The 24,727-nt window shown below is 40.0% G+C and overlaps 1 protein-coding gene across 1 annotated transcript; it reads right to left on the bottom strand.

Annotated features, from left to right (window-relative positions):
- Positions 1 to 1,703: 1,703 nt before the first annotated feature.
- Positions 1,704 to 24,368, bottom strand: LOC110044252 (uncharacterized). Its single transcript, XM_020749775.2, has 33 exons — positions 23,207 to 24,368; positions 22,239 to 22,332; positions 21,959 to 22,025; positions 21,292 to 21,332; positions 20,836 to 20,922; positions 19,859 to 19,950; positions 18,749 to 18,817; positions 18,355 to 18,434; positions 18,039 to 18,148; positions 17,576 to 17,628; positions 16,667 to 16,730; positions 16,303 to 16,393; positions 15,369 to 15,448; positions 14,436 to 14,503; positions 14,161 to 14,271; positions 13,544 to 13,637; positions 12,512 to 12,631; positions 11,958 to 12,043; positions 11,290 to 11,449; positions 10,801 to 10,861; positions 10,139 to 10,268; positions 9,309 to 9,394; positions 8,176 to 8,291; positions 7,999 to 8,094; positions 7,251 to 7,370; positions 6,698 to 6,759; positions 6,047 to 6,148; positions 5,779 to 5,958; positions 5,123 to 5,205; positions 4,453 to 4,536; positions 3,837 to 3,942; positions 3,428 to 3,566; positions 1,704 to 3,156 (listed from the first exon to the last, which is right to left on the bottom strand). Exons 1-33 carry the CDS (start codon positions 23,332 to 23,334, stop codon positions 2,470 to 2,472), a joined length of 3,747 nt encoding a protein of 1,248 aa, XP_020605434.2. The 5' UTR covers positions 23,335 to 24,368; the 3' UTR covers positions 1,704 to 2,469.
- Between the last annotated feature and the right edge of the window lie 359 nt (positions 24,369 to 24,727).

The following is a 24,727-nucleotide window of genomic DNA, read 5'->3' as shown; positions in this document are numbered from 1 at the left end:
ATCTTCGTATTGATCAGCGGAGTGTCCACAGATGGCATATCAGTCCACTTTTTGCCCAAAAGGCTCGGCCGCATTGTGGGCAACTGGTACTGGGCGGGAGAGCAGGCCGTGGTTGTTGTTGGCGCTCTTTCTTATGTCTCCGGTTTTCCTCCAACCCTTGACATCTTCTCGCTTCGAAAGTTGCAGTTCCTTCGCTGCTAGTGGTTCTCCAGAGAGGCCTGTCCTCCTGAGTGACATTGATGCTGCACTTCTGGAGGTTCGCTTTCAGCACATCTTTGAAGCGCTCCTTCTGGCCCCCTCTTGAACGCTTGCCTTCTACCAGTTCGAAGTAGAACATCTGCACAGGAAGACGTTGGCCTGGCATTCGTATTACATGGCCGCTCCACCTGAGTTGATTCTTGATGATGCTGGCTTTGATGCCAGTTGTTTTCGCGTCTTGTAATACGTTGGATCTTGTCTTCCCAGCTGATTTTGTGGACCTTCTGGAGACAGGGTTGATGGAACTTCTCGAGAGATTTCGGATGGTGACGATAGGGTGTCCAGGTCTCGGATGCAAAGAGAAGCGTTATACATCAGGAGCTTTGTTTCCGTGCGAATATCACGGTCCTCAAATGTTCGCGTACGGAGCTTGCCGAACGCAGTCCCTGCGCACTTCAGGCGATATTAGATTTCATCCTGAAGGTCGACATTTGCTGGCAGATGGCTTCCACGATAGCAGAAGTGATTGTCGATGAGATGCCAATGTTTCGCCCTAGGGTGTTTCCAGGAGACTTTCAGCCGTCTCTCTGGCAAAACAGGGTGTTGGTTATCACCAGATTTTGTTCGGCACATGTGGTCAGGAGAGTCCCATTGGCGTTGACGTTTCCTACTCCTGCCTTTCCGATGGTTCCTACCCAGAGATCGCGCTCTTTACCGACACTGGCATTCAAGTCTCCGAGGAGGATGATCTTGTCGTCTCGCGGGATGGTAGAGAGAACGTGGTTGAGCTGGCTGTAGAATGCTTCCTTGACTTCATCTTCAGCGTTGAGGGTGGGAGCGTAAGCACTGATAATGGTTGCGTGTTGGCTGTTTATCAGCTGGATTCGGAGAGTGATGAGGCGCGCGTCCGGTAAGTGGACGGCGGACAGCGGTCAGCTCAATCTCGAGCCAAGGGTTTCTCCGGCTCCGAGGTCAACGGTGCTACAATCGTGGACAAAAGTCCATGGACAATTACGTAATGTAACGAGTTATCTGTGTTCTAGAACTGCTATATCCTTTGAAAACCCGTTGCCGTCCCCCCTCCCTCCCTACCCAACACAATGTTGAAAATCAGGTGACATTGCAGGTATTAGTTTTCAACATTGTACGGGGGGTGGAGGGCGAGGTTAGGCAGCCGCAGGTGAAGTTGTATTCCCGCCGGGCGTGTGCGCAAAAGCGCCAAAAGTGCAAATTTGTCCCAAGACTTTTGTCCATGATTGTAGATTAAGGACAGCTCACATAGAACTTGTGGAGTGACCATCGTACCTCTCAGAGGTAGCTCGTCGACTTTCTTCGTCTTGCAAATATTTCATTTAACAATCTCGAGCCACTTCTTTGCGTGATGTTTTAATCACAGGTGATCAAGAGACCTAAAGTGAAGTTTAGATCCAACCTCATTCCCAGAGTCTCTAAGGAGACCATGGCTAAGAACAAAGATAAAAGAAAATAAAACAATATCACAGCGCTTTTCTAAAATACTCTTTATTCGTATCTCAGAGCATTCAATTTGTATTTTCCAATCCTTTATATAACAGGCAAGCTTCATATAGCTTACAATCCGCATTAATTAAAAACACTGGTCTTCATAACTTTTAAAAAAAATAAATAGATGAATGATTTAGTTTTTTTTAATCCCTTTTTCATTCTTTTCGAGGTTTCACAAAATCTAACCCTTCCGTAGCTGCCCCAGGAAACCTTTTGACGATTTTTGCACTGTTTAAAAAGAGGGATTGATTGGAATTGAAATAAATAGGAGAAAATTCATTTTCTAATTTTAACCGAATTACTAGTCATAATACAGAATTACTACTACCAAGAATTTTCTTTTGTACCCTCCCTCATTTTTGCCCCACACAACTGTTAAGTTTCGTATACAGACGTCCCGGACTGATGCAAACTACATGAAAAAGAAGAGTTCTTGTTGTAGAGGACCTCTCTTGATCTGTTTTTTTAAACTGATGTTATGCAGACAAAAACGATTTTTTTTCTTTTCGGGGGGGGGGGGGGGGGAGGAAGGGGGCGGCGGGGGTGCGTTCTAGTTCGTTGGACATCCTTGGGTCTGGTTTTCGCTTTTGGTTTAACGTTTAGGCCTCATTCTTACCTCCCCCTCACTCATATCTGAGTAGCTTTTGGTTTATGGTTCCCTTCACTGATACTTTTTTAAAATAAAAATTCTCTTCTTACTTTCTTGTTGACACAGATTTTAACAAGCACTAACTTCACAGAAGGTCGTCATTTAGTGAGACAGCCATCAATATGTTTGTTTATCTCCACATTTTTCACTTCATTGGCAAATTTCACACCACAAACGGGACAGTAAATTTCCTTCTTCGTCTCATCGACAAGCTTTTCAGTCTTTTTCCCAAACGAAGATAGAATACTTGATTGCTTCTGCCGTTTGTTGGTCCTTGAAGCCGTGTCAGAGTTAGCCCTCTTCAATGATGCCTTTCTTTGCAAGTTCTCTTTTGAAAGGGAGTCAGGAAGATGACTTACAAGGCCATTCATTCTTGAAAGACCACCCGCAGAAGTTTTTTCCTGCGGAGCTTTCTCGTGATTCGATCCCTGGGATTTAAAGTAAACAGATTTAACTCCTTTGCTATTTTTCTCAGGCACACTTTGTTTGTTCGTGGTAGTTTTAGTAGACGGAAAAGGACTGTCTGCAATTGCCATGCCGCAGTCTTTTTTAGTACAGCCATTTTCTCCACTTGCTTCTTCGACTTTTTCTGAGGCATTTCCATCGTGCTCCGGTCTTGTTTCAACAACCCTTGGTTTAAAGAAATTTTTAATAGTCACAAGTGGTGTTGTCGCCTTTGTTAAAGTTCTTGGATTGATCGGGGCTTCCGCTTCTTCGTACGCTTGGCTGGCTTTTGATGTCTCCTGTGAAGGCCCAGCTACTCCTAAAACACCACTTTGTTTTTCCTAAAGAGGGAAATAATCATTACACACAATAAGGTAAACAAAACAGACTAGGAGAAGATGCCAGAAGTGCATTCGGGGTAAAAGAAAGTTTCTGCAAATCCTCTTTGAATTTGCCGATGGGTTCTGGACCAATCAGGAATAGCATTAGCATTCCGAAAGATATTAGGTTGTGTCTTAATTGGCAAACGTCACGTCGCTTAGCAACATCCCTACTTCCTCACAAACTTCATAGAGCAAATGAGCAAAACATAGGACACAAAATCACACTTACTAAGACCGAGTCGATAACTTTTTGTTCCTTGAGAAATAAGGTTACTTCCGGTATGAGTTGCTCTGGGTAACGCAAACCAACTAGCCGCTGACCACTATCCAGTTCAACGCGGACTACTCTTAAAGACCGACTCTCCTTACTGTGAAAGCAAACACAAGTATTATAAGCAAAGCACATGAAAAAAAAAAAAAAAGAAAAAAACACGTTAGGTATCACTACTTCACGTGGAAGGCCGCCTTAAAATCGAATTATAAAAGAACGGGGGAAAAAAGTCCAGAAAGGCAACAAAAAGAAGATAAGAGAGTGGAGGAAAAAAGGCCGACATTCCTTTTAATATGAAGATATCAGTTAAAGAAAAACGAAATTACAGTAGCAACTTAGAAACAAGCAAACAAAAAGCTTTACTTACGTAAGTCCGAGTTTATCGGCGTGTTTTGCCATGGCCAGTTCCAAGGCAGATAACAGAGGAATAATTCCACCACATAATAAATGAATTTGAGTGATACGACAACCAGCTGAAAGGCAGTTGAACGAAAATAGCACAGCTCATGAGTTCATTTAACATAAAGATTAATTTGAAACGTATACAGCGGTTTTCAATTGATTGTCGTAAAACCAAAACCAAATTAATCACTCTAGCTAATCACAAACGACACAGACAATCCAGTGAACCAATCAAAATTCGAAGTAATTACACGTAGCTGACTGACGTGAAGCGCGGGAAAACGTGTGTGCGAGTCGCAAATTGCTTTTGGTTTTACTTCTGATTGGATGAAAAAGTGGATCGAGTTTTGTAAGCCAATCACGTAGTGTAGTAATGCAAAACCAATTACTTTTCGGCACACGAGTGAAAACTATATTCCAAGGAGAGAACCTGGAAACGAAGTTAGACTTGGCACAGTCTGGCTCACTTTAGTCCAGTTCTGAACCCCTCTCTTCTGTCACGCAACGTCGGGAGAGAGAGACCCTGAGTCTCTCCCTAACATTGCGTGACAGAGAGAAGGCCAGAACTGGACAAGACTTACTTTTACAAGAAGGTCCAGTCTTGCATCCCAAGTCATGAATACAGTGATCCCTTGTTCTCTCATACTGAGCTTTCCATCCCGATTCTGTTGAAGTAGAAACAGAGATGATAGAAATAGCATAGAGACTGTTAGCATTGTTAACATCTTTAGAGAAGACAGGCACTTCAGCTATAGCTGGTTTCCATTCGAGTCCATCATCCTAATCAAGTTGGAGTTTGAAAATGTTGATGTTTAAGGACAAAGCCAGAGAAACCTGGAATCAAGTTGGAATTTGAAAATATTGGTTTTTGAGGAGAAAGTCAACCTCGTTCCCAGGGTCTTTTCCCTGGCTTGGGGGTGGGACCCTGGGAACGAGGTTGGGAGAAAGTCAGAGGAAACCGGAATCTAATTGGAATTTGGAAATTTTGGTTTTAAGGAGAGAGCCAAACCACAATACCTGACTGAAATGGAACCCGAGTCAGCTGGACTGGTGCCTGGATTTGTAAAGGCGAGCGCTAAATCAGTCCAAATGTACCGACAAATACTTGCCAAGAATTTCAACTCACATTACAGATGAATTCAATTACTGCCATGTAGTGAAGAAGTGCAACATTACGATTACGAGAAACAGAGCCTGCTACAGCCATAGAAAACTGAACGATAGCTCTCCTCGTATTTATAGAATTCTTACCTGCGTCTGGCAAAGAAATCTTGTTGTACTTATGCAGCAGATCGGCCTTTTCTTCCTCAAATGGCGACCGACCTGTGTTTGGTCTGTAGATGAAACATCAGAACAAAGCTGAATTATAACTGAACTAAAGTACATTGATTCTTTCATATCGGACGGGACTGCGTCCCGGACAGAAAGAAGCATGATTGCCACCTACCAGAATAAAAATAATACTGACTTTCACTGACTATTAAACAGGATGGCCGTGCAGGATGATTCTTCTGGCCGTGAATCAACAAAAATGGATGATTAAGATAATTAAAAAATACAAAATAGCCACGGCTATATGAAAATAATTTGCAGTGACCTGAGGATAAAACACCCTGCCTTTTCACTGATTTTGAACAGGGATTAAGAAACTCTGACCTGATACAAAATTCCTGAATAAAATCTGATTTTCCCTGACTGTAGCAACCCTGGGAAGTGTTCACAACAGCTGGCATCATGGTTTTCGTATTACAAATTAAGGTGAGTCAAATACGTGATTTCATTTTCTGAGAGGACAAACAAGTCAACCAACCAGTGTCTAAGGACTCTTGCCTTGAGTCAAATATAACGGGTTCAGAAACATTCTAGGAGACAAAACCGCCTTAGGCATATTCTCCAGACTTTGTTACCTCGTAATGTTGAAAAGACGTGTTGAGGACTTCTTCTGTATCGCTAACAGGTACAACCGCTGTCCTTTCTGTTCCCTTTTAGAACAATAAAAGCCGTCGAGCTTGTTAGAACCATTCTCTTGAAACTGCTTCACGGCCGAGTCCCAGTCTATCCCGCGGTCGACGTTAAGAGTCACGTGTCTGTTGATGAAAAGTGTTATGTTACAATGACCGTGATTGACAGCTGTCAGTTAAAACGAAACTCGGCTGACATTGTTCCATCACTTACTTTGTTTCCATGAGACCTCTTTGGAAGTCGGTGAAAACCGGTTTAGGATCGCCGACCATCGTGATTGAAGATCCAGATACATCTGTCACGCCTTCACTGTACCTATGTAACGTCACGCACTATTTAATGACATGGTTGAGGGAGACTTAAGCGCTTCAGTTTTGTTTAGATTTTATTTCCGTATACCGTGGTCACAGTTGTGAAGCGGAATTTCACAATAACTGCACAAATTCTCGCGCGTTCATTGGTTAATTTCCATTGTCAACAAGAGAACAGGCACATAAATTTATAATTTATGCCTTTTGTTATAGTAAAAACCAAACTGACGTCAGTTTTTCATGTATCTATCCTATTATTGACCACGAATTTCGTCATAACGTTGTCAAAGTAGTTTGCAGATCCACAGCTACTTTGACAATGTTATGACGAAATTCATGATCAATAACAGGACAGACGCATGTATGAAAAACTGACGTCCATTTGTTAATTCGAATGGATTCGAATGTACATTCTTACTAGGAAATAAATGGTCAACCATCTGGAAATATTCCCTTGTTCAATAAATCAAGGTAGCTAACGAAGGGAATCTCAGTTCCAGTGTAAATTTAAGTAAATTCCTTCGAGGCGTAGTCAGAGCAAACCAATACTTACCTGCCTTCTCGTTTTGCAGTTTCGATTGCTGCATTAAGGCATTCACAGAAATACGAGAATAACTACAGACGAAAGAGGTGAGAAGAAATTATTTAAGTTATTCTCAGAATAAGGGAAGAAACTACAAAAAAATTAAAATTATTATCCATCACTGGCTTACAGTTCAATGATTGGCCGAGTACGAGAGATTTGGTAAATACGTTGCTAAGTGACGGATGCAATCTGGTGACAAGTTTAGGAGTGTTTCGGACTGTTCGTGCTCTGGTCGGTACGAATCGGGTATGTAAAAACGTAAATACCTCGAAAATTTGTTCCTTTAACATTTAGCTCTTCGCTAAGCAAAGCGAAAGTTCCAGTAGACGATTACAAAGTGATGAACTGCTCGACAAAAAGGCGCATTTGATCATGTTTGCATGTTAATTTGAGGCATATATTATTATAAAAATATTATTAAACACTAAATATTAATATTAAATGAAGTTGCTTCGACTGATTGTAAGAAAACCAAAGTTTGTCAATTTTACAAGGCAACAGGCAGCTGTTTTACGCTTACCAAGTTTTGTCGCTCCACACTTAGCCCTAAAATGCGATTTAAAAATCTTCCAACATCACTGGCTTCTTTGTCTTTTACTACAAAACTTGCATCGGTCACACCCATGGATACAAGACATTGCTGGGAAAGAAAACAGTAAAAGCAAACAAAAAACATCAAGGGAAGGTATTATGACATGGTTGATTCTTAAACCCTGGCAAAACAGACCCGTAAGTTGACGCAATTTGAAAACTTGAGTCTACTTGCGACCCCGACTCCGTTTGGCCAGGCCTTGCGTGCACTTTCGTTGACTTCCCATGACTTGCACACAGGTTCACGCAATTCACGCAAGTGCACGCAAGGCCTAACCAAACGGAGTCGAAAGCAGACCCAAGTTTTCAACTTGCGTCTACCTACGAGTCAGTCCGTTTTGTCAGGGCTTTATAGAGGATTGCAGAGAATTCCAAAACAAAAGATAAGGTGTGTGAACAAATTAGCGAAATACTTGAGAATCTTTCCTTTCCTTTTAACAAGTTTTTCAGTGTATTTTGAAGGCACGACGTCTTCTGTCCACAAAGTATTATGCCAATGAGGGAAAGTTAAACACGGATGGTAGCAGAGATTCACTTGAAAACTGGTGCGTGTTTACCTAACGTGTCGCCGCCAACAAGAGAGAAAAGTTTCAGTGAAGTGGGAAGTTACGTACACCTGTCTGGGAACACACAGACATATGCATCACGGTGAGCGAATAAGGAAACACTCAACATACCCTGGCTATTGTGTTAAACTCTGTAAATTCATATTTATCAGGAATCTGAGCTGCTGAGAGGACCTTGGACAAAGCGACTCCTGGACAAATGGATTGCTATGAAGGAGAGAGAATAACACATTGTTAAAAGAACGACCCAAATATTGTTTATTCTTTGCAACAAACTATGAAACATACCAGAGTAATGGACTGGTACATGTTTCTAAGAGCGGACCGGCCATACGGTGTGTCAAAATTGAACTGAGTCAAGTCGGCCCCAGTTGCAGCTCGTCTGTCGCCTTTGGTAAGTGCACCTAACAAACAAACAAACAAACAAACACACAAACACCAACACAATATTCACATTGTATACACTTACAGCTAGGAGAGTCACTATAATTGGGTCTATGTCAAGGTGCGTTTTTTAATGGATTGTCCAGAGTCAGCAGTGTTCTCCTTTACAGGCGATAACCGGTAGAATTCCCTCGTCAGGTAATGAATTTTCCTATAAAATATACCGCCTGTAGCACCACTCATTACCGCCTTGAAACAGAAACTAAAGCTTGGAATAATGTAGCAGATGTGGATGATTGTGAAAAGGCATATGGCGGTAGTAAGCAATCCCTCGATATCGAGAAGGATGTCTACTTGGTAGTGTCCAGTTTATGAGTTCATTGATGACCGAGGAGTCCGATTCTCGAACGACAGATTTGCAGACAGGTGGGGTATCTAAACTCTGTGGAAAAGACATATGCCACACTACTTATAGCAGCAGCTCTGTCTTTCTAGCTTTTTCTTTACGTTCCACGTTAAGACGCTCATGAGGTATTAGTATCATCAACGTTTTCCTTTGTACTAGCCCTACGTTGGTGAGGTATGAGCCTTATAACTCCTCGCCATTTTAAATAGAATGGAAAAATTGCACACGTTTTAAGGAACGCTGCCAGGTCTGCATCGAGCCAAGGTGTCTCATACCCCGGGATCTTATTCCCGTTTCAGTGCCATAATGCGACCAGGGTATTTCTAACCCCCCCTCCCCCCCCCCCCAGTTCCCCTCCTGAATCCCCTTCGCAGAGTGAACATTAACTTGCTGTCGCTTGCTGGTAAAAAAATATATCATTGCAGTTGAGTGATGACAACTAAATAAATTTAAAACAATTATCGAAAAAGAAGAACAGAATCCTCAAGACTTCTCCTGCCTAGCACCATTCCTCTTGCCCTTATATGCGTTTCTTAATTTGCAGAAAAAGAAACAACTTCATCCTGATTGGTTAATGTAAGATGTACAGATTTCAACATAACCTGCTTAGCTGGTTTTCTTGTTACATTACCTAGTGACTGGAGCCTGCGAGCAACTGCCGCTGCAAATCTTCTCTCTCCACCCAAGTTTGTAGTTACAAGTTTATAGATTGGACCACTAAAAACCAAAGAACAAAAAATTCATGAAAGCAAAAATGAACAGCAAACAGCTCTCTCAGGTCTGTGAAAAAACCAGTGTGTGACAATTCAAATGAACGCTATGGAGCAGTACTTTTATGTGGTCCTGTGTATTGCTCTGTACAAGGTGGTTCTAACTGTTAAGGCTACGGATGAAACTCTAGTGTAAGTGAAGAATGATCATCGCAGTAAATTTTCCAATTTAACCAATTGGAAAGAAAAAGCCTGAAAAAATTGCAGTTGCTTAAATTGGAAAATTTACTGCGATGATCATTCTTCACTTTCATCTACAACCGCAGTTCAAATATGAATTATTATATACTTCACATCATTTCACTCCTTACGGGAATATATGAACTCAATATATTGACCTCGCTCCCAATGTGTGGCTTCATAGCTCAGTTGGTTGAGCATCGCACCGGTATCGCGGAGGTCACGGGTTCGAATCCCGTTGAAGCCCTGAATTTTTTCAGGCTTCTTCTTTCCAATTGCTTAAATTGGAAAATTTACTGCGATGATCATTCTTCACTTTCATCTAAAACCGCAGTTCATATATGAATTATTTCATATATACTTCACATCAAACTCTAGTGTGTGACCATTCAAAAGCTATTGACTGGTACTTAATATGGTACTTTTAATTAGGATGTCCAATATTTTGCAAAGCATCATTCGGGACGTTTTTCAATTTTGAAGTTTGGCACTCTTCAGAAAGGGTTCATACCTCGTTTGGTTTGACCGATGTGATCTTCCCAGCTGCTGAACAGCCTTGTCAGCACTCCATGGCAACTCAATTGTCACATGAACACGACGACACTGATTGGCTGCTCGGAGGTCAGCATGCAATGAGATTCCTGTAACGGACAAATCAACAAATAAGGACAAAGTCTTTGGCTATATTGTTTGATTCTTCATTCTGCCGATGTGCGGTTTGTTGGGGCCTTCTATTTTCACTTGCTCATTCGAGGAAGATTAGAAACATTACTGGATAATTAAATTCCCTAGAATACTAAAAAAGGAAATTAACCGTTATGCGACTTCGTTAAAACCTCGAAATTTTTTGATGAACCGATGAGCGCACGTGCACGACGGCAAGTTCCAACTACAGCTGCCTTCGGCCTCATCAATTATCACCTCATAAAAATCTCGAGTTCATAAACTGATTCTTAATAATCAAACTAATATCATGGGAGACAAATTAATCTTTAATTGTGGCGCGAAATTTCAGCGTTAATTTATAATTTCACATGTGAAATTACCAAAATTCCAATGGCAAAGTTTAGCGCGAAATTTCTCGATAAAACAAACAAGTCAAAACCCGACGATTGTAAGCGTAATTGGTCTTCTGTTTACCCATACTTAGCAGTTCTACTGAATGCAACTCACCGGTGCTAGCAGCATCTGATATAATAGCTACGTGCTTTGTTCCATTCATGAAGCTGTTTCTCTAAAATAAGAATATTAAATTAGTAAAAATAAAGACCTGAGCACATGCTACAACAGTGAACACAACAAGCTATGTTTCGCTCCAGATATGAAAGTAAGAGATGCAAATTGTCCGCGATCGGATCCTTTTGAGACGTAACTTTGTAAGGACTATTTACAATGTAAATGCTACAGCATTACAGCGTTAAAAGTTTCCGTAGATGCAACACGTTGCAAGATTAAGCCCAACACTTCTGACAGGGCAGTCGAGTTCTGATGTTTAAAATGGTACGGATGGAAGCCGGAGACTAATAAAACGCAGCAGTTTAGCGCCTTTTCGCTGAAGAGAGACAAGTCGAAAAAAAAAGCCCAGAGCGCTTGCTTGGGATTCAGATTCGATAGCCATAAGGAAGACACCAGCTGATAGTTGTGCTACACCATAGCTCTCACCTCTTGAATATTTAAACTGTCCACATTGCTGCTGTCTGATTCTCGAGCCTCGTAATGAGGTTGAGGTTGCTTCTCGGTTTTTACCACGCGGCCACGTCTACCAGTCATTTCTGCCACTTTCCCTGGTCCCCCTAGTTGGTTTATGAGGTCATCAAGGGGACTGGGGAAGAAAAAGTGTTACAATATATATTAAAGGTGTGCAAATAATTTTAAAAAAAAAACGTTTTTATATAGGTTGGGAATTGGAAAAGAGAAAAGGCAAAAGGAGCTCAGTCACGGCATTTTGAGTTATTTTGGCCTTTAAATTGAAGGAAACCTGAAAATAGTAGTTTACCAAGATAGAAAAACACTAAAAAGTTAATAATAATCCATATAGGAACAAGTATGGTGAAGGATAGAGAAGAGTAAGCACAATAATGGAACAATTCTACCTCAAATTCTCAACACATTTTTACTATTTACCAAAAAATATCTAATTTTCCTGTTAATTGTAATGTTATACTGTATTCACTTTTCAAATTGTACACGTTTCTTTTACTGTTCTTTCAAATCGCAAAGCACTGCAAAATGTTGTGGAAAATCTTTCTACGGTGAGATGGAAACAGCGCCCTTTGTAGCTTAGATGGTAAAAGCTCTGTATATGCCAGGCTGAACATGTCAGTACAAACCTAATTGGAAGATTAATTTTCCTGACAAACGTTAACAGAAGATTCTTTGCTTGGATGCTCCACTGATCTTCAACTACATCGCCATTCTAAACAACAACAACAACAACAAAATGGTCAAGTCAACTTTGGCAGCATGGTTACTAAAATTGATGTACAAGTGAGTACCCACAGTGTAGAGAACGTCCATGAATACGTAGGCGGTCAACTGAACATAATGCACCAGTCAATTCAAAACTTCAACATCTCTCCTGGGCAATCCCCGTCTCCCCCGGGAATTTTATATTTTGAATTTTTAGTTGGGACTAATTCCCATCTCCTGGGCCAAAATATGTTTGAAATGACCCACCTCAAAGTTATATACTGGCAATCAAATTCTCCTACCCTTGGTACATACACGACAAAAATAATAATAGAAAAGGGAAACGGGACTCTACACTGCAATGCGGGCTCATATTTTGCGCGTTCTCCTGACCTAATAATGGCGTAATAGTGGAATAATAAAATCAACTCAATGTTGGTTGAATTCAAATGTTTTAGAACATGGAACAACTTACCGATTTGATTATCTGAGTTGGAAAATATTGTGTGATAAACCGAGAGAGGATTTCTTCTGTGCTGGAAATAAAACCATTCAATACTCCACCGCACCGTGTTATTTCACTTTCTAAACTCGCCTAGAAAAAAAAACACAACACAAAACACAATGAGATGAAAATAAATCAAAACTGTAAAAAAAAAAAAAAAACGTAAGACAGTTCTTAGCCGTGATATAGAATTGGCAGTTAACTTGTGCACACAAAAAGTAGAAATACTGAGGGCAGAAGGAATACTGAGGGAAGCAGGGATGGCGCACAGGTGCTCGCCTTCCACCAATGTGGCCTGGGTTCAATTCAGGCCTGGGGCCCATTTCTCGAAAGCCCCAGAAACTTTTCGGGCCCTGCAAAGCCAGTTTTTGTTCATCGGTATTAAAGACAGAGGGTGTATACGCCTGAAACTTCTTTTATGAAAAGTGCCTCTGTTTATATTAAGAATGTCCAAAAAACAGCTCTGACGTCATAAAGTTTGAGATTTTGCTATGGCTTTTCGGGTGTGAAAACTTTTCAGGACCCTCGAGGTGCCCCCTCGAGGTGCCCCTGGTGCCATATGTGGGTTGAGTTTGTTGTTGGTTCTCGCCTTGCTTCGAAGGTTTTTCTCCGGGTTCTCCAGTTTTCCTCCCTCCACAAAAACCAACATGTCCAAATTCCAATTGGACCAGGAGAGAGGACCTGCATGAAAACCAGCTAAGGCTGATGTGGCTTGCTCTCTAAATATTGTAATTTATTTAATGAAGAATGATGGTTGTTAGCTTGTTCATCAAAAAACACCAGAACTGAACATACAGTGAATCCCACTTTCTCGAACCTCCAAGGGAATCGAAAATTGGTTGAAAAATCGAGAAGTTAGACTCAAGGGTCGGGAGGAAAACAACTTCTGGTTTGAGTTATCAGGAGTATTCAAGAAATCGGAATTTAACTGAAACAATTATTTCTGTAATCATTTTCTTGAGCTGGGTTTGTTCAGTTCTTTTCCAAACAAGCTAAACCAACCTCTCCAGTGGACTGCAGACCAATCACTACACAGTAGCCATCCTGTAGCGCTTGCTGGGCCTCCTGTACAATAGTAGGTACTTTCATACTCATACTGTGCAATAGATCAAAAAAGGAAATGAAATATGTTTCAGCTATATGCACTTAAAGACAAATTTTTCTTTGAACAAAAGCCCACATCTCTCTATTCTAAAAGACCCCAACTCCACCCCTTCCCCACACTCACTTACAGTGTATGGTTGGCAACCCAACACAAATTTAAAACTAACTGTCTGGATCATACTCTTAGAGTATACTTATACTGTTACGCATAGGAGAGGTAAAGTAAAGTCAGCATGCTTGCCAAGCAGCCCATCAGGCCGGTGCTATTCTCTGGTTTCTGTAGCAAGAAGGACTAGGAGTATTTCTACTTCCCCCCTGGATGGAATGCTAGTCCATCCCAAGGTTACCCCCAGCATTAAATCTGCCAGTAACCATTTATACACTTGGGTGGAGAGAGGCACTGTGAGAGGAAAGTGTCTTGCCCAAGAACAAAACATGAGTCCCCGTCCAGGGCTTGAACCCTAACCACTTGATACAAAGTTGAGTGCACCAACTGTGGGGGCACCAATACTCACCAGAGTTGTTTGAAGAACCTCTGATGACTGGACCAGAACACTGACCATACTCTTGGTGTGGAAGTTGTAGTTCGACCAATGGCATATTCAAGTGACTTCTTTAACTCACTCCTTGGATTGGAAAGAGAATGACAACATGACTTACTACAAAAAGAAAAGCTGACATCCCACTAGGATTTGAGAATATGGTCAGGTCCTTCATTCTCAAAGCCTACCTCCTTTGAGTTGTTATCAGATAGTAATGAGAAAACAGAAACTGATTGCTGCATGCTTACCAAACATGAACTGCTGTGTCATAAACTTTAATCTGATCTGCTGTTAAAGGAGCCTCTACATTAACAAACTGAAGAAAAAAATATGAAAAACATAGATACAACATGAGGCACAAAATAATAAACCTTGGACATAGCTGATTTGAACTCAGATAATTCAAACTTCCCTAACTTACTTCAAACTTAGATCCATTTCCCTGCGATTTACTTTTACAGTCATTTAAGCTTAGTATCAAATTTGGCTATTTCGAACTAACTTTCAAGCTTCCAAAACAAAGTTGAAAAAACAAAAACAATCATTATGTCACAAAATTAAAGCTGGGATATGGAAATTTGATCTTTTCACCATGCTTTAGTCTTGTCTATAGGATGTTCCTTTCCTACTCTTGGTCAATAAAATATTTCATTCCATTCTGTTTATGGTGAATTAATTATTATTGATTATTTTTTCATATTCAAAATTGACCTGCTTATTTTGAACCGCTGCTGTTTGAAACTGATTTTCTCTTCCTATCAGAGTTTGAAGTACCAAGGCTCAATTGTTAACAGGGCTTTCATTACTGTTTTCAGCAAGAGGGCAACTGGTTTTCAAAGGCAGCCAAACTTTTTGAAAATAACTTCTTTATAAGAAAAACTTTTCTCTAGCATGTCAAACCAGTCAGGCAAAATCATCCTCACAGCCACTTCATTTGCCTGGTGTCCTGCCTTCAATGAAACCCCTGCTGTACATCTATTACTATACACTGTAAAATAGCTGAGGATTTGTACAAATTATATTGCTTAACCCAAATGTAAAACTTGAAAAATTACCAAGCTAAGGTAACATAGACACCATGAATATCAAATAAACTTTTGTTTTGTTTTGTTTTCATTTTATGGCCAGTATTTGAGCAGATATCCAGTTTCATAACATTCAGTGCAATAATATTCTTATACCTCAGCTTGTCTGAAGCTAAGTCCTCTAGAGACATACATTCCAGATGCCTTCATCTCCATAGCTAACATTTCAGCAGCACCTAAAATATAAAGATTAATGAAATGGACATGAAAGTGTTCATAATATACATGTAGTATGGTACATGTGCATTTCTGCAAATGAAGGTTCACTGATCGGTTTTGATTTTGTCCCCACTGTTGCATAAATAAACATCACTCCCCTGGCACTGACTTGGACCCCGCCGAACCCATGGGGGAAGAGGAAGAGGGGCTGGCTCAGACGTAGCTGGAGGTGTGACACTGAGTCAGAACTAAAGAGAAGTGGCACCACCTGGTCCGAGGCAGAAAGGGCAGCCCAGAGTTGAGTGAAATGGAGGAGAGTTGTTGATGGGCTATGCTCCACTTAAAGTGAAGAGCCTGAGGTACATGTAGGTTGGTTGCATAAGTTAAGAGTAGGTAAAGTCTCCATCAGGCCATGTGGTCCACACTGCCAGAGCTTATTGAGCTTTTCAAATCATTAAGCAACTAGCAGTACTTCTATTCCCCCTGGATGCGATGCTAGTCCATCAAAGGGTTACCCCAGCACTAAATTTGCTGCCATCCATTTGTACACCTGGGTGAAGAAAGGCGCTTTGATAATAACATGTCATGGCCAAGAACATAAAACAATGAACCCAGTCAGGGTTCAGCAAACTGGCCCCCTTGAGACGTAACCTGGACCCTCAAAAGAGACTACTTCAAATTCAAAAAGCTAATACAGAGCAAAGTTATATTTTGGGTGGGTCAGTGGTCCAATGCACATTGAACACCAAATGTGCAGGTCTGGATCCAAATTGTCGAGTATGTTACTTTCACTTGGCTCATGTTACATACATGTAGCACTTAGGTTACGAATCTACAGGCTAGACAACAAAACCGCAAATTAAAATCTTACCGAGTCCTCTCTTACTGATGCTGGTTAGAAAAGAATCAAATGACTTGAATGCCGTCCCATCTCCCCACAGACCAAGTCGCTCCATGAATGCCTGAGGAAAAAGAAGAATCAAACCTAGGTATAGTCTAGACATACCAGCCTAGTGGCACATCGGGCTGGCACTTGTCTCCATTTTCGTAGCATGAAGTACTAGGAGTATTTAGGAACAAAAAAAACAACACCCATAGTTGGCTAAATATTCTGCCCAATACTATCTTCAAAACGATGACAAGCAATCACGTAAGAATTGAAACGCAGCCATTTCTTTACAAATTTTGTCATCTAAAATGAACTTACATGTATACTTAAAACTATATTTATTTACCATATTTTTAACATCCGTTACGCCAGTTGCACTGCAGTACACAACACGAGCTTTTGGAAGGATCCTACAAAGTTGAGATACTGAATATCAGACTGGACACCTTACTGCTGGGGCCAACAAGTGGCCAAATGAACAAACTGATATTGATTAGGTCATGTGGCTCGGTAGAATATGGTTTTTGTGATAAGTGAACAAAGATGGTGAGTTTTAAGCTTGGTAATGAAATGTGAAAAGTGAACTGATTAACATGACATGAGCACGGAACAAAGAAAAAATCTGAGTGCCCCGGGGACTCAGATTTTTTCCTCGTCCCACACTCATGTCATGTTGATCAGTTCACCTTTTAACACGGATTTTGTCTGAAAAGTAGTTTCATGTCAGGGACTGCGATTTCTATGTTTGTTTGTAACAGTTTTTGTACTTTTCCCCCCATTTATCGCACAGAATATGTAAGTATGAGGTTTACAATTTCCCTTTACCCCAATGTGTTGTTAATTTAGGTACTTTTCTTTGTTCAGTTTTTACTGTAGGCATATATCAATTCAAGACAACACAAATGGTGGAAATGTCTGTAATTTGAAAGTTGTACACAATCATGAGATGACCTGGATTAAAGTGTTGTGTTCTACGACTACGCGTCAAAAAAGCTCTCTGCAAATAATTTGTCTGAACACTTACTTATTATCATTATTATTATTACTTAGCCTTACATGTCAAGTGACTTATAACTTGAGGTCATGTTTTAATGAGCAGATTGGCAGAGACAACTAAGTTTGTGTCTAACGGGCAAGTAATAATGAGATGATTCTCAAACCCTTTCCAGAGATAAGTACATTCCAACCAAAAAAGCCCCTTTCAAAACATAATAGGGAATCATTACAAAATTTACCTCTTCAATTTAAATATTACCTTTGTAGCGTTGTGACAGCAAGGGCAACTTTTGTACTTGTTTCCTCTTTGCCCTTAATTAAAAATAGCACAACACAAAAAGTGAAGTAAGAATGAAATAAAATTTTCAAAAATTTTGAATACTTCATTCACATTATTTTCAAAAAAGTGAAGCTTTGTTGTTGGTTCAGTGAAGACAAAATTGAAAAACCATGACAAAATTTACATTTTTATCATGATAATTGGGTGCCAGTTACATGTAACTGGTATGCAAGGAGACTGGTATTTTCACAAGATGTTTGTAGACCAAAAAGACCAAGGATAAAATCTTGCAGCTTTAATCAACAGCCACCACATTGGTAACTTGGTTAATCCAGATAGGTATGTAACTCAGTTCAACAACACTGATGTGTAATAAGAAATTTATCAAAATAACATATCTTAGATGCTTTACAGCAACGGAAAACATAAGTAAGTCACTTACTGGTACAAAATGCTTTGCCTTATGACACTCGTCAAATATTAGGCAGCCATTGAACTGCTCTCCGCCACACCAGTCGATCAACTGCTGCAGTCTGCTTTGACGATTAGTGCCTGGTAAAAAAGGACAACATTCATTTGGCAAATCTGAGTTCACTGAACTAAGGTCAACATGTCAATTTTCCCTAATTACTCCAATGTCGTCTCTGGCCATAATAATTATTAAGGGATCTAGTTAGGCGAGTTAAATTGAAGGAAACCTAAACATAGTACTTTACTAAGATGGGACACCAAAGGGATAATAATAAATTGATATGTACCTTTTTGGACAGATGATACTAAAGTGGCGTATGTACTAAAAACTACCCCTTCTTTGAAGTCAGCAGGCAAACCAAATACTCTGAAAAAAAATATAATATCAATACCCTTCATTGCTGACAATGTTCAAAATTCACAAATTTCTGAAAATAAAGCAAACTTTACTTGTGCATTGTTTACTGTACATATTTTTGTTCAAGCCAAAAAAACCTTCAGTGGGGCTGGAACAGCACATTACTACCCTTTAGAAATGAGAGAATAGTCCGAAATCAAAAAGTAACTCTTAAACTAATTGGCTAGAGTAGAGTTCAAAATATGGAAGGAAGGAGAAAATAAATGAAATCGGAAAAAGAGAAAAGGAAGTCTGTAAAATGTTCCTTTGGAGTACTTATTTACCTTGTCTCCTTGTCAAGCTGCTGGCAACCATCAATCACTTTTGCATAGCAACCAATGTCATGTAAATCTCTGAAAATAACTAAGGATGTTTTAATAATAATATCGATTGTGTCCAATTAGGCTATCCCCTAACTAGCTATAGGAGGATCAAAAGTTGCTCTCTGTTTTTTGGGGGATTCTTTCCAAGGTTAAAACTGGTTTTTAAAAGTGACATTTTTGGCCAGTTTGACTTCAGAAAATATTGAGAAAATTAAAAAGTCAAGATAAAGATCTTTTATTTTTCTCAATTCCTGAAGAAGGTAAGACAAACTTGCTGAAATGTTGGTTGTAAAAATCAGTTTTAACCTTGGAAAGAATCCTGAAAAACTGAAAACAACTTTTGATTTTAAAGATGAGTGGTTAAAGTTTCAAAGATAGAGCTAGGAGAATCTTCGTCAAGAACACTTGATGTGACAACTTCTTTACAATGACTCCAATATACAAGCCAGGCAAATGAGAATCCAACATGGCTGGCTGCCATGAGAAGGCTAAGAGAAAGGTGACAATTTATAGTCAATTTATATAGTCTTTTATGGTAAGCTAGACAAAAAAAGTTGTATTTTTTTAGCATATATTAGCATTAAACTGTTTAACAATAGATGAGGTTGGGGGTTGGCACCTAGAAGGATGGTGGGACCGAGAGCGTAGGAGCCAAGCACCAAAGTATCCATGGCAACCCTGTGAGTGGCAACCACCATCGGGCACCATCACACTGAACGAGAATTCAGTGGAGATGAATTGATACCATAAGGGGAGGGGAAGGGAGGCACAAAACAGCACAAAGGGCTTTACAAATGCCAACAAAAGTGAATGCACAATGAATCTCAGAAACCAGACCTGTGCAAAGGTTAGGCCCCGCCACTTGTGCCTGAGATGAGCCACCATGATGAAGACCGCTGCCCGCATTGTCTCGATTTTAACGTTGCCTAAATTATATTTAGCCACATCAGAAGAGCCAACTCACTCGGATTTGCTAATAAACCATTATTTCTATTATAATTTATTATTATAATTTATTATTATAATTTATTATTATTATTATTTATTATTATTATTATTATTAAGACAAACCTTTGTGCATCTAGTCTGAGGTCAGCTGAAATACTAAACCACACATGTTTGCACCTTCCACGGGCAAAGTTGTCCAATATTATTCCAGAAATCTAGAATGGAAATTGATTTAAAAAAATTGATTTATCATGACCATTTTTTCCATCCTAGGTCAATTGTGAAGGGCAATGTCAGAGAGATTCAATGAAGTGTCGCTCTCATCAGCATCCAATTTTACCTTAAAATATAATCCTGAAGGCATTCAAGTCTGACAATATATCAAGACAAGGAGAAACTGTTATTTAAAGGAGTGTCAAGATGGCATTTCACAATTACTCTTGTACACTCATTGAAAGTAATCAGTGAGAGTATAGACCATGAAAATGGCCAGCATAAATATTGGTTGCCTGTAGCATGCTGAACCAAGGCAAGTTTTCAGAAAACTTGAGAACATTTTGACTTTTCCAATTAAATGCAAAACCTTGAAACATGTAATTACAGACATCTGGGATACAATTTCCAAAGAACTCATCAGCTTCAAGTAGAAATAAAGCAATCCTTCATGTAGATATGCATCCACTTGATTTATCATTGATCTGCCTTCTATAATTAGTTAACACAAAGTTTCAGAGTTCTATTTTTTAATAGCCACATTTTCTATGGTTTACACTCTTATGGACCAAAGATAATTTCATGACACCATAAAATGTCATTAGACATTAGTAAGAATAATTTGGCATGTCTTTGTTTGATAACTCATTTTATTAATATTCCACTTTTACCACATTTTACCATGGATAATTTTTAGGTCTACTGTCTTGAAAGAGAACAAAAAAAACATGAGCCACTCTTTGGGTCATTCACATTCACCTTATGTGGTTGGTACAATTGCAACCTGCATTTAATGTGTATTATACAGTGTACGTCAAACCACTTACAGTGATAAGGTGTATGGTTTTCACATTTCTAGCTAGTTTTGACATTTGTCAGTATCTTACCTGCCTCCCCTTCCCAACACCAGCACCATCTCCAATAAAGAACCCTGCCCTCTGTCCACTGGCAAGCACAATCTGATGTCTCTGACACTAGAAAAGAAAACGTCAGGGAAACCAATATGACTACTAACAATGATTAAATCAGTAATGACAGAAATATACCATGTGAAACAAGGATGAACACAGAGCTGGAAGAAAAAAAATTCTTAAGGAAAACTGTTACTGGTTTACTTTTGAAAGGATAATTTGCCATGAATATGCACTGTGATACATAATACAGAAAATATCTTTGGCCATCTCACAGAATGTTTTTGGTTTCAGCCCTATTACTCCTCTGAAAATCCTGGCCTAGCTTCATACTTTTCTTTAAAAACTTTGGCTTTAGGAAAGTCCCTTCCTCCCTGTCAAGATTATCCTTGGGGTACTATCGATATCTCCTGGAACTCATGATCAACTTACAGCATATAAAACTCCTTCCAGCTGTAGATCACTCAGTTTACCTGAAAGAATGATATGCATAAATAACTTATTACAAGGAATAACCAAAGATTATGTGTCTGAGTACATTTGATGCCTTTAATCGCATTAAATTTATAGATTTTTTCATGTAAATAGTAGCCTGTATGTGATTCTATTTGTGTTGGAGTTAGTGTTGTAAATAATTACAATTTCACTTGTTGCAATATACCAGTAATCAAATATGCTTAAATAATTTCCAGTGAAATTTCCTTGTGCCATATTTGTTAGCCTAAAGGGGAAGAAGAGGTGCTTAAGGGGAAGGGGGAGGTACCAAAGAGGGGAGAAGGAGCTATCTAAGGGGAAGGAAGAGGTGCCTAAGAGAGAGGAGGAGGTGCTAAGGGGGGAGGAGGAGGAGGAGGAGGAGGTATCTAAGAGGGAGGAAGAGGTATCTAAGAGGGAGGAAGGGGTGCCTAAGAGGGAGGACGAGGTGCCTAAGAGGGAGGAAGAGGTGCTAAGGGGGAGAAGGAGGCACCTAATGCGGAGGAGGAAGTGCTAAGGGGGAGGAAGAGGTGGCTAATGGGGAGGAAGTGGTGCCTAAGGGAGAAGAGAGGGAAAAGAGAGAAGGAGGAGAAGACAATGCTAATGATTATTACAACTGAAGTCCCACCTGTCTCTACCAAATCTTGTGGAAGTGACTCAAACAATGCATATTTGGCTGCTGGTAACTGTTGAGCCTGAAGAGCAGATAGTGTTTTATAAATAAGCATAAGTGGCCAATTAAGTATCACTTTGGTCCAATCTACCCAAAAATTATAGCTTATCTGGAGAAACAGTACTCCCCTTGGACAGGAAAAACACAATGGTCCATTAGTGCTTCCAAAAAGCTCAGGCACACTCTGGGAGTCTGGTGATGAATCACTAACTATAATTTACTACTAATAACTTACTGCCAGACATCCAGCCTCTACAATGTCTCCTGGATGACGTTGAATATTCTTTTGGTGTAGAGAATAGCATACATAGCTGGAAAAGACATCTTCACTGCAAATAAAATCAAACATGAAAAAATGAACTAACCATTTGTAACATAAAGGTTGATTGTTGAAACTGCTGAAAATGGTTTGGGAAAGTAAGATGTTCTGTTACGATTGCCAAATCATTGTTCCACCCCAGACTAATTATTGTTAAAGTAACTGTCAATAAAAATTTACTTAATCCAAAATATTAATATGAAACCTGAGTATGTGCCCAAAACAGGCCAGACGGGAACATTGACCTGGGATGCCTTTTGTACAAAGCCTAATGCAAACAGAAGAGAGGTTTGTGTGAGTGTGATCTGTTGATAAGAAATTTTTTTATTGAGTACTATGATTCAAAACTCACTTGAAAAAGGACCAATGTTACATCATAGTGTTTACAATGCCTCCTAAATTTCCACCTTTGTCCCTGACCCTACCCCTCTGTCCCCATGGTATTGGTGATCACCCTAATTTGTACAGCAGTGCATAAGAAATCTTGCAATGTCTCCTGTACTCGTTAAAGGTACATCAATTAAGGACTCCTCAACTAATATAAACTTAAGCTTATGATTGTCACTGCAGCTTACCACTAAATTATCTGGGTATCTCAAAAACTAAGACCTTAGACCTAAGATCTACGACCTAAGACCTAAGAGATTCGGAGGGGGTCTTAGGTCCTAAATTTTTAGATTCAGAGGGGGTCTTAGGTGTTAGTCATTTAGACACCCAAACTATCTCCCCCCGGCCACAACCCACCCCAAAATTGCCCCATTGGCTGAAAACTTCCTTTGATTAGCCTTCAAATTTCATCGTGCATACGTTAGAATTCCACTAATTTGCACAATGAAACCCAAACAACTGCTTTGAAAAGTTCACCGGTTTTCCCCCAAGGTTACCTTCGACTCTCTGCGATAACACCGTGCGCCATTTTGTTGAGTTCTTCATGTTCCTCGCTTGGATTTTCAACACGGTTAATAAAGATCCGGCGCTGGGGAACTGGTGATTCTGGACTAGAAAGCGCCATTAGTGACTTCTGACGGCTGAAATTGACGACTTAGTGTACTACATTTTCAGAATTTCACGAGATTTCTTGTATTTTGTCACCGGTGTTTGTAAAAGTATTCCCGCATTTTTTGCTATCACCGCTGACAGTCCGCTGATTCAGCACAGGTAACCTCGTTCCCAGTGTCAGCCATCTTGGAAAGACCATGCGAACGAGGTTGGGAGAGTTGAAGGATTGTTTTTTTTTTTTTTTTTTTTGATTCGCGACTTTTTAATTCTTTTCTTCAATTCCCAGTGCATAGCGATTGCAATCGAACCATAGAAAAGGCCGATTACCAATTTTGACAGTTTTCTGACGTTTTGTAAAAATCACGAAATCCAAGTCAATCTGTGTTTCTGGAGATATATTATTAAAACAATGAAGCAAGGCTGATGATTACTACGTAGAAGGTAAGATCGCAGGACAACGACATGATAGAGTCGAAACTGAAAGTCAAGAAATGTAACCGTGGACAGCTGTTTCAACCTGTTTGGGTCTCGTCCGCACGGTGTAGCAGCAGAAAGTAGGACAACAGACAACAGGCTGGTGGAACGATTGTCTAGTAAATTAGATGCACATGGAGATGGCGGCTGTTCGACAATAATGACGAAATTTCTACGTCATATGGCGTTGCGGTACTCAAAGAAAGATATTTTTGGACGTGTTATAAATATCAGACCTGCAATAATAATGGTCAATTCTAGGCATGAAAAATTAAAACCACCCCTCCCCCATTTCAATGATGAAAAAAATGACGCGTTTTGGTTTTAGTACGGGTTTCAACAGTTGATTCGGGGGGGTGGGCGGTTTATTTCCAATTGAAATAAAAAATTAAGAAAACCTCTTCCCTCAGGTCAATGATGAGGAAAACATTGCACGTTTTTATTCGGGAAAAAGGGAAGAAAATGAGGATTAAAATTCTCATTTTATTTCAACTGAGACTGTTGTGGCATAACCACCCACCTCTCCCCCTTCCCCTCCCCCCAAAAAAGTCCAATCTGAAAAGGGTCAAGTCACGAACCACACACCTCATAAACTAATTTCTGTTGAGAACAAAAGAAGAGATGATCTTCTTATAACCTAAATACAGAAAATCGGCTGGGTCGAGTGACCCAAACCACCACGAATCTTCATATCTGCACGGACCACCACGGTGTGACACAAGAACATATCTGGCTTATCTCACCGCTGGCTGGGAAATGGGCGCTTTCCGTTTCATCTTACCGGGTGAGTCGGTGGAGAAAACGCTATCATTTATTTTTCCAATCGGCCCACCTCAGAGAAATTGTTTACCAGCTGTGTGGCGTAATACGTTTTTAGCTGGAGAGGGTACTTTTTTTTGTTTTTGTGATGTTTTCTTACCTCGGGGAAGCTC

This window comes from Orbicella faveolata, unplaced genomic scaffold (genome assembly GCF_042242905.1).
Source record: "Orbicella faveolata isolate gen_17 unplaced genomic scaffold, um_ofav_v1 contig_25, whole genome shotgun sequence".
Taxonomy (NCBI): Eukaryota; Metazoa; Cnidaria; class Anthozoa; order Scleractinia; family Merulinidae; genus Orbicella; species Orbicella faveolata.
This window is presented reverse-complemented; position numbering and strand designations above follow the sequence as displayed.

Coding starts and splice junctions, on each gene's coding strand:
- LOC110044252 (XM_020749775.2), bottom strand. CDS start 23,334: ATGGCGCTTTCTAGTCCAGAATCACCAGTTCCCCAGCGCCGGATCTTT. Junction 15,449..16,302: donor CATCAGTAAGAGAGGACTCG/GTAAGATTTTAA, acceptor TTTATATTTTAG/GTGCTGCTGAAATGTTAGCT. Junction 3,567..3,836: donor GCCGATAAACTCGGACTTAC/GTAAGTAAAGCT, acceptor TTGCTTTCACAG/TAAGGAGAGTCGGTCTTTAA.